The sequence below is a fragment of the Hemicordylus capensis genome, chromosome 2 (genome assembly GCF_027244095.1).
Source record: "Hemicordylus capensis ecotype Gifberg chromosome 2, rHemCap1.1.pri, whole genome shotgun sequence".
Lineage (NCBI taxonomy): Eukaryota > Metazoa > Chordata > Lepidosauria > Squamata > Cordylidae > Hemicordylus > Hemicordylus capensis.
This window is the reverse complement of record NC_069658.1, coordinates 177,626,995-177,636,396: the sequence shown is the minus strand read 5'-3', so window position 1 is coordinate 177,636,396 and position 9,402 is coordinate 177,626,995. Positions and strand designations below refer to the sequence as shown.

The 9,402-nt window shown below is 49.4% G+C and overlaps 1 protein-coding gene across 1 annotated transcript; it reads left to right on the top strand.

Annotated features, from left to right (window-relative positions):
• Window positions 1-3,181: 3,181 nt before the first annotated feature.
• On the top strand, window positions 3,182-7,277 carry LOC128346390 (uncharacterized). The gene is made up of 3 exons (XM_053299634.1): window positions 3,182-3,551; window positions 3,777-3,813; window positions 5,789-7,277. Exons 1-3 carry the CDS (start codon window positions 3,366-3,368, stop codon window positions 6,262-6,264), a joined length of 699 nt encoding a protein of 232 aa, XP_053155609.1. The 5' UTR covers window positions 3,182-3,365; the 3' UTR covers window positions 6,265-7,277.
• The last annotated feature ends 2,125 nt before the right edge of the window (window positions 7,278-9,402 follow it).

The window sequence follows — 9,402 nt, the reverse complement described above, 5'->3', positions numbered from 1 at the left end:
GTCCAGTTGTAGAGACAGTGAAAGGAAAGTATGTTGATTAGTTCTTACTAGAACATTATTGCAACAGAACATATTGAAGATTATTATTGCCACTCCCCAGTCCTTAGGGACACATGCAGTCCTGTCAATAAACGAAAAGAGAGAGGCCAGGACTGGGGCCAACCATGCCAAATTATTTCTAATTACTTCTGTGGATATGGAGTCACTGCCTGAGGTTCGCTAGGTTTAAGCTGCCTCGCCAAAGAGTCTATTTCAGTACAAGTTACTTGTGGGCAGTGGCCACTCTGGCAACTGACTCAAATCCAGATCTAGGCTTGTGAAAACTGCTTCATCTCTCTTGTACAACTTATGGTAATACTCATAGGAACATAGGAAGCTGCCATATACTGAGTCAGACCATAGGTCCATTTAGCTCAGCATTGTCTACACAGACTCGCAGTGGCTTCTCTAAGGTTGCAGGCAGGATCTCTCTCAGCCCTATATTGGAGGTGCCAGGGAGGGAACTTGGAACCTTCTGCTCTTCCCAGAGTGGCTCAGTTCCCTAAGGGGAATATCTTACAGTGCTCACACATCAATTCTCCCATTCATATGCAACCAAGGCAGACCCTGCTTAGCTAAGGGGACAAGTCATGTTTTCTACCACAAGACCAGCTCTCCTCCCTTATAGGTGCAGGTATCACACAATCAGAGTGGTATAACTCACTTGATAGATGAGAGGCTAATCAAATGAGAGTGGTGGTTAAAAGGAAGGAACAACTGAGCACACAGATGAGAGATGAGCACAGCTAAGCACACAAGGAACTATGGTGGAGGTTTTTCAGTACCTGCTGAAGGCAGGAAACCACTTGCTTTACTAGGCTGTGAGACTGTTCATTTGCTGGCAATTTATTGTTTCACTCAGAAGTCATATATGTAGATGGCTGTTAAAATTATTTTTCATTGTGATTTGATGATTTGCCTCAAACAAATCATCTGGCTTCTTGCATATGCAATCAATAAGTGAAACTAACTTTCTGTAACTGCTCATAGATTTCCTCATCCTCAATATGATTTAGTAGTACTTGCTACAAACGAGAGTGAGGATGATGACACTTTGTCTTTCTTAAGACTCAATAAATAAATAAATTCCTGTGTCCCCCCGCCCTGTAATGCCCCTGTCTAGATAGAAGAACTCCTACAGGACAGAAGCAAATATGTTTCAGTTTTGAGCTCTGACGAGATGTCTGTCGGAATTACCCATAGAACCGCAGTTCCTCCTGAAAATAATGCACTTTCTATCGCTAAATCGTTATTGTTTTCTTAATTCTTCGTCGCGTCTCGCCGTGCCTCCCAAGCAGGGCTGGTGCTAGGGTTTTTTGCGCCCTAGGCGAGATCACCTTCTGGCGCCCCCCCCCGCAGCCAATCATATATCAAACACAGATGTATTATAGGAAGAATGAAAAGCACAGAATTTGAAATCCCCCCCCCCGCCAGCGCTCATCGGGGCAGCAGCGTTGCCCCCTTTACCGGATGTAACTGGAAGTACTCGACACGCCTGTATGCGTTGCACACGCACCCAACGCGCACAGATATGTCGAGTACCTCCAGTTCCATCTGGTAAAGGGGGCAACAGGGTGGCACGATGCCAGCCCAACGGACTTTTAGGAAATCGAGCGTGGGGAAGGGAGAGAAGTGCACCCTCCCCTGCCCTTAAAGTTACCCCAGGCCAGTTCCATGCACCTCCCTAATGTGGGGCCCATGGAGCAGACTTGCAGGAGCTAGGCAGCCAGGGGAGCCAATGGGATGAGAGGCAGTAGGGATGGGGGGGGACCCTTCTGGGCAGTCTCTCCCCGCAGTGAGCCAGCTGGCTGGGTCCAGGGGGGCTGGGGGGAGGTGGTGGTGTCTTGCCATGGAGCTGGTGGCCCTTTGGCTACTGCCGGCCACCAGGCACTGCCAGGCTCTCCCGGGGCTGTGGCTGCTGGTTTCTGCAGCCCTCTTGCCTGATGTCTCTGCGCCACCCACAACCCTAACCCTACCCCCCCCACCAGAGAGGGAGCAGCGGCAGCCCGCTGAGTGTGCGGGGCAGGGGGGGGCAGCCTTCTTGCAGGCGGCGGCAGCAGCGGCCTCAGCCTCCTCCTTGCAGGCCTCTCCTCTGCGGCCAACCAAGCAGGTGCTGCTTTCCGCCCTCCTGCCGCATGCAGGTGGGTTGCTCCTTGTGCCGGCGGCGTCGCCGTGCGCCCCGCGAGCGCCTCAGCGGGCAACTGCCAGGCTGCTGCTGGGCGGGCGCCACCACCGAGGCCCTCGACTCAGCCGCGGTGGGCTTCCCGTGCTGAGAGTCACTCAGCAGAGCCGGCCCGCTGCTGACGGCGGCTCCGGGGCGCCCAGTGGCCGGTCGGGGCTTTGGGGTGAGGATGGTCGCCCTCCTCCTCCTCCTCCTGCAGCCGCAACTGGCAGGCTGGGCAAAGCAGGGCGCGGGGGCGGGCTGGGGAGCCCCGCCACGCCAGAGGCGCGGCTGGCTGGCTGGCCGGGGTTGCGGGGTGCCCAGCAGCAGCAGCAGGCCGCTGCCCGGCAGGTGCCCCCACTGGCTGGCCTTCGGTGGGAGCCTCCACGCGGGAGGCTCCCTCTGGAGCGGGAGGCGAAGGTGGTCCTCGCAAGGCCTGGACTGCTCTGTCCAGCAGGCGCGGCGCGGCCAGAGAGAGCGAGCTGAGTCCCAACCCGCCCCCGGAGGAGGCGGCGCCGCCTGCTTGCTGCTGCTTCTGCTGCCGCCTCGGGGGCTGGTCGGGGCCTGCTGCTGCTGCCTGCCTGGCCCCTGCCGCGCGCGGCGGGGGGAGCCCTGGGAGGGGGGCGGCGGCAGCCCCGGGTTGGGTCCCCCGCCTCGCCCCGCCGCCAGACAAAGGGCTGCTGCCTTGTCCTGCCTTCTTGGCCCCTCGCTCTCCCCCGCCAGGCAGGGGCCTGCAGGCTGACCGCTCGGGGTGGGGGGGGGCGGCAGGCTGGCCAGCGCGGCGCCCCCTCCATTTTGGCGCCCTAGGCAACTGCCTAGTTCGCCTTAATGGACGTGCCGGCACTGCTCCCAAGTTGAGCTCGCCAAAACACTTTCCATTGCACAACTGTCTAGACATAGGCACTGCTAAGAATCAAGAGAAAGATGGACACATGCAGACGAGACGAGAGGAGCACATTTCCTTCCCGCGGTGGGCTGGGATCAAGGGCGGGACGGCGGCTCCTCCTGGGGACAGAGGGGCTGCCGACTCTGGTGCCCGAGTTGTGAAGGAAGCGGCAACTTGTTTAGGCAGAAAAGGGCGGAATCGCCTCTTGGTCACATGGTGGGGAGGCGGGGCGAGTAGTTTTATAAACAGCGAGCGCTTGCCGTCTTCGATCATGTTTTCATGCCGGCCGCCTCAATGGAGCCTCAGAGAGCGCCGGAGGATCGACGGGTCTGGCTCACCCCCGCCGTTCGCTGCGCGCTGGTGCTAGGATATTGCGTCCTGATCGGTGCGGTGGCGGCGCTGGCCGTGATCCTGACCAGGCAGCTTTCGCTCCAGTCTCCGAGGCAGCAGGGGATGCAGGAACAGGTATTGTGAGGGAGGTGTGGCGATGAAGCGCGGCGGCAGAGATGGCAGTGGGCTTGCCACTAATGCGCCCGGTGTGGGGTTTGGGGAGGGGGAGATGTCCTTTGATGTTCTTTGACATCGTGGTGGCCGATGTCAAAGCAGACCCGCTGCGGCGCCACATCCTCTCTTTTGGCTCTTGTTTGTGCAATGTCTGGCTCTAACGCCAGCCTTCCCCTTCTCTTTCAGAACCAGAACTGGACTCAGCTGGCCCTGAATGATACCAGTAAGTACCCTTCCTCGAAACCTGTTGCTTGCTTTTTGGAATCCTCGCGGAGTCCTGGGCACTAGGCTCAGAAATGAGTACTGTGTGACATGATGGCCCATGCCGGGGTGGAAAGCTCTGGCTTGCCAAATCTCACATGACCTGGAAACCCTCTGAGGGGCTCTTGTGGGGATCACACTGCAAAAAACGTGCCCGTGTGGTGGGACTGCATACCTGTGATTGCAAATGTGGAAATCTACACGGGTGTTTGTCATGCAATTGTTTTATGGGCCAATGTATACATTAAAAGGTAGTAGGGGCATGAAACAGGGGTGTAGCTAGGGGAGAGGGGGCTGTCTTCACCCGTCCCCCCACTGGCCCCTCAGAGTGAGGGGGATAATGAGGAAAATAGGGAAGGGTAGAGTTTGGGGCCCCTCAAGGGCTGGGCTGGGTGGGTTCTTTGAACCCATCTGCTCAATTATAGATACACCCCTGGACATGAAAAGGTCTCTCATTATGTCAGCTTCTCATAAAAAGAGTTTACGAGGGAAGATCAATGAATGAAGGAGCTCCTTAATCCTTTCTCCTCTGGGTGTTTTCCTGACGCATCCCTCTGCAACTGCTTTTTTCATCCAAAGGGTGGCTATATATTTTCTGAAGCAGGTGGAAAAACTGCTTGGTATGAGGCTAGTGTGATTTTGAGCACAATAAAATAGCTGGGGAAAATAATTAAGTAGCCTCGACTCCACTATTCCTTCGCTCAAACTTACAGCCTCCGACAGAAGTGTTTTTTGAAATTTTATATTTTAAAGTTAGGAGACTGTTCCATACATCTGCTCTGTAACATCTAGTGTGGACTTATGCAGACATGGATTCCGTGCAGGAATTTGGTCATGTTTGAATTAACCAGGAAAGGGGTCTGGACAGAAAGGTTGGCCATGTAGCTGCTGCCAGAACTTCTGGCTGACTGCTTTGGTGGCAAATGGCCCTAAGAACCATGGTTCTTGCAAAAGGTATGTCTGAGACATCCTTACGGGCTGCATGCATTGCAGGGCGGGGCGGGGGGGAGCAAAGAGAGGTCTGAACAAATCCCAAGGTCCTCTGTCTTCAGTAGTGTGCATGGGTTACGGACCTTCCTGCAGGAACCCATCCAGTTCTGTGGACATGCCCTCAAAGCTTTCTGGAAAGCATTCTGTATGTCTTGTGCATGGCTAGAAAAATCAAATGAGTCTGGTAAAGAATTTTGTGTCACTTTGAAGTTTGCATACGGACCTTGACAGAACTTTGGAGGAGGGGGTTAAAGGGTTCTTTTGCATTAGCTGAAAATACACAACTGGGGCAAAGTATGTGTGATTTTCATCAGAAAATGGCAAGCAGAGAAAAGGTTGGCATCCCGTCTCACTGCTTCTCCATCCTAATCTTTCCATTCTCAAAGCTGCTCTACTACACTGCAAAACAATAGCAATGGCTTCAGGGCAGGGGACTGTTACATGTGTTAGTATGAAACTTGTAGTTAGCCCCTGATGAGAGGCAGAAGAGCTATTACATTCAGGACTTCAGGGAAAGCTTAGGCATTGGCTTTTTGCAATCTAAATCAAAACAGTTGCGTATGATACAATTCACTACAGTATATACCAAGAGAGTCACAGGGAACACCAGCCTGTAAAAACTGAATGTATCCCCAGCGAATGTATCTTTTGTTGGAAGTGTGGCTTCTCCTGGATGCTCAGTGCCGGTTTCTGCACCTTCTTTTCTCTGCACCACTCTGTAAGAGCCATCTTATGGCAGAGGCTATATGATTTGAGAATTGCAGCTGCCTAGATGACTTTGCAAGGAAACTTTGGGGCGTATCTCTTAGAAATTATGATGCAAGGCTTGTTCTTGGTGTGGATCAGTTGGGTACCCAGGGGACCTGTTGGGAATACTTAATTATAATGCAAAATTATTGCTGTCATGTTAAGCAATAGTTGATGCTGATTCTTTCATTTGTCTGCAGAAGAAATAAAGGAAAAGCAGCTGCAGTGGTCCTCCAATGAGAGACTTAGAGAAGTATTCCTCAGTCCAGGTTTCGAATACAACAGCACTCTAAAAATGCTAAAGATTCAGGATGAAGGCGCATACTACATCTATGCCCAGATGTCTGTTATATTATTGGCCTCAGGCTCTAAAGAGAAGGGGAATGCTACCCTCATCATCCATCATAAGACTTCCCGCAGTTCTGTTCCTATTGTGACCATCATCTTGCGCCTGGCTCCTGGTTTAAAGCAATGCCTCACTGAATTCATGGCTATCTCATCCTATCAACTGGGAAAGGGTGATTATCTCTATGTGACACTAACAGCAAGCACAGACACGAACTCCAAAGAATTCACTGGCTGGCAGCTTTATGATCATGGTAACCTCTTTGGTCTCTCTCGCAATTTTAATCCAGAAGTAACTAGAAGTAACCCTTGCTCAGATGTTACCTCATGAATGGAGTGAATGTTCCAGGACTGCAGGAAATTTCTTCCACATGGTGTCGGAGAAGATTTATCCAGACTAGAAGCCATGACCGTAGCTGCTTGTGGGATCATACAGACTAGTGTCTTGGCTGAAAGAGGACCAGACTGTCCACACAAAAATGTGTTATTTATTTGTTCAAATAATAGCAGTGAAAAGACATGGCTTTGGGAACTGGGCTAATGTGGGGAATGGTACAAGTCAGGACTATATTGTACTGTGGGTCAGTCTCTTTATGAGAGTAAAGAGAGAAAACTGGACAAACTGATCTGTTAGGAAGAGTAGGTGTCAAGACCCTGCCTCTAGGAATGAGGTTGGGCTAGATCCCCATGTGCCCTTTCTTCCACAGTTGCTCCGATAGTATGCCAGTGTCAAAAGCATCACCCAGAATGCTTACTGGGATAATTGCGGGGGTGAGGGGATGAAGCTTTGCCTCTATCGAAGTAGTAAAAGAGCACACTAATTATTTATTTCCTCTCCCATCTCTCAAACCTAGCACCTAGAAAGTAGCTAGCACTAAAGTAGCCCAGTTCCAGGCTAGATTATTGTTATTGGGAAACTAATTTATATTTTTAAACTAATTTATATTTCTATAATAATATGATATAATAAAATATTAGTATTTTATTTTGAATTGAACGAGAAATTACATGCATCTGGTTTTGATGTAAGAAAGTCTGATCTAGTGCCTACATGCAGAGTGATCTGATTATGGTGCTCAGCTCTCCTTATCTCAGATATATGAGTGAAATGTGTTGCCTGTTGTAATGCCAGATAAAATCCTGGTACGAAAGGTTTGGGGAACACTATATGAAGGACTCAACCTGACTTGTCTGTAGTTGGCCAAGATGATAGATTTGGACTCAACAGTATATGAGGGCCTCTGTTTATTTCACTGGGGCAAATGTGCATGTAACTTTATAATGAAGGTATATTTATTACACAATTGTGTAATTAAAAAAATAAATGTGGATTTCTTATATATGTACAAATGGTCATATAATCTGTGTCTAGTCATACTTGACTCCCAGCACTAATATTCAGTTCTGTGGTATACCACTGTACACCACTATCACCAGCAGTGTTGCTTAACATTCCGTGGCAGAGCTGGTTTCTCAGAGCTTATATCTGCCAATCAGGTTAGACATCATACCTATATGGCATAAGGTTATTCTGAATTGTGATCAGACTGACACATGAAGTATAGGTGGTTTCTGTAGTGGTATTAGAATCATCCAGGCTTTTAGAGCTGGGAGACATTACTATCCATGCTGAGGCCCCTTTTCCGGAGTGGGTCAGGATTTCATAGCTGCCATCACAACTATGGCCTTGTCTCTGTATCAGGGCCCATGCATATCGTCTGGACTTGGTGTTTGTTGCTGGGCATGACAGTGATCTGGAAGAAAGAACATCAATCTGTTTCCATGGATTACTGCCTGGTAGGGCTTAGATTGATTGGGACCTTTAACATCTGTAGGGGTTAGGACCTTTAATCTCTGCAGACCAGCCAACTGGGATGGTCTGCCCTCTGGGACTTATGAATTTATATTTTCTGTCCAATATGGCTGACAGTTCTGTCAAGGCCCTGGTTGCTCCTGGGAGTGGAGAAATGAGCTGATCCACTGACACGATTGTTCCAGAACATCCTTTCACCAACCATCAACTAGCTTCATGGGCCAGAGTCCAATTTCAGGACAAGTTGGTGATGGTGACAGCGAAGAACTAATACTACTCTGCCATCATAGAATCTGCAGAAAGCCGCCCAGTAGAGCTTTTCCATGTAGTTCAGGGTTTGTTACAGCTTGGACCTCACAATCAAATGCAGGATGTGTCTGCAATCCATGGTGACAAAGTTGTGAAGCATTTTGCAGATTAAAATATCTCACAACTTGGACTCTACATTAGCAGTGGCAGATGATGTACTATTGGGAGCTGGCTGTCCAATGATTATGGATTCTTTTCAGCCATGTAACCTGAACATGGGGACAGGATCACTTGTAGCATGAATCTGTCCACTCTTGCCCTTCCTAATAAAAATTGTCAGAAGGGATGTCCAAGAGGGCAGGGAGATGATAAATTTGTTTTTAGCAGAGGGCATGATTCCATTCTGCTTTAACATTGGTAGTTGTTCACCCTCTACTGAAAAAAACCTTCCCTAGAACTCATTGTATTAAACTACTGGCCAGCCTACCTTTTGGGGGCAAGGTGCTTAAGTGTGTGATGGCTACTCAACTCCAAAGATTCCTAGCTGATATATATTATCTAGACAATTTCAGTCTGGTTTCTGACCTGGGTTTAGAATTGAAACAGCCTTGGTTGCTCTTGAGGATGGCCTATGCTGGGAACTAGAAAAGGGGCGTGTGTCCTTGTTGGTTCTGCTGGAATTCTAAGTTACTTTTGATACTATTGACGATGGTATCCTTCTGAACTAGATGGCTAGACAGCACTGTTTTGCAGTGACTCTTCCTGGAGAGTTGGTTCCAGAAGGTGGTAAAGGGATTTATGGTGTTCCATGTGGTTCCGAATCTGTTCTCCATGCTGTTTAATATCTGTATGAAACTGCTATGAGAAGGCATTCAAGGGTATTGAACTGGGTGTCACCAGGTAGTAGATGATGTATCACCATCTGGAGAGGCTGTGTATCTAGAAGTGGTGATGGATGAGAGCAAACAAACAAACAAACAAACAAACAAACAAACAAACATTAAGCCTGGTCAAGACAGAGGTTCTGCTGATCTAGTGATGGTACATCAACCTGTTATGGATGAACAGGTGCATTCCCCTTGGAATAACAGGTTCACAGTTTGGGAGTGCTCCTGGACTCAGCCTTGCTCCTGAATACAAGGATAATGGCTGTGGCCCAGGGACCCTTTGTTCAGATTTGATTGGTATGCTGTGTCCATGCCTGGATCAGGTGGACCCATGCCCTTGTCACCTTATATCTAGACCACTGTATTATTCTGTACATGGAGTTGCCCTTGAAAATCCTTCAGAAACTTCAGTTGGTACAGAGAACGCAGCTGCAAGGGTCCTGACAGGAACCAGACATTGTCAACATATTGCATTGGTTATCAATCTTACCCCCAACTTATCAGCATTATTTAATCACTA

Coding starts and splice junctions, on each gene's coding strand:
- LOC128346390 (XM_053299634.1), top strand. CDS start 3,366: ATGCCGGCCGCCTCAATGGAGCCTCAGAGAGCGCCGGAGGATCGACGG. Junction 3,552..3,776: donor AGCAGGGGATGCAGGAACAG/GTATTGTGAGGG, acceptor CTTCTCTTTCAG/AACCAGAACTGGACTCAGCT. Junction 3,814..5,788: donor GCTGGCCCTGAATGATACCA/GTAAGTACCCTT, acceptor ATTTGTCTGCAG/AAGAAATAAAGGAAAAGCAG.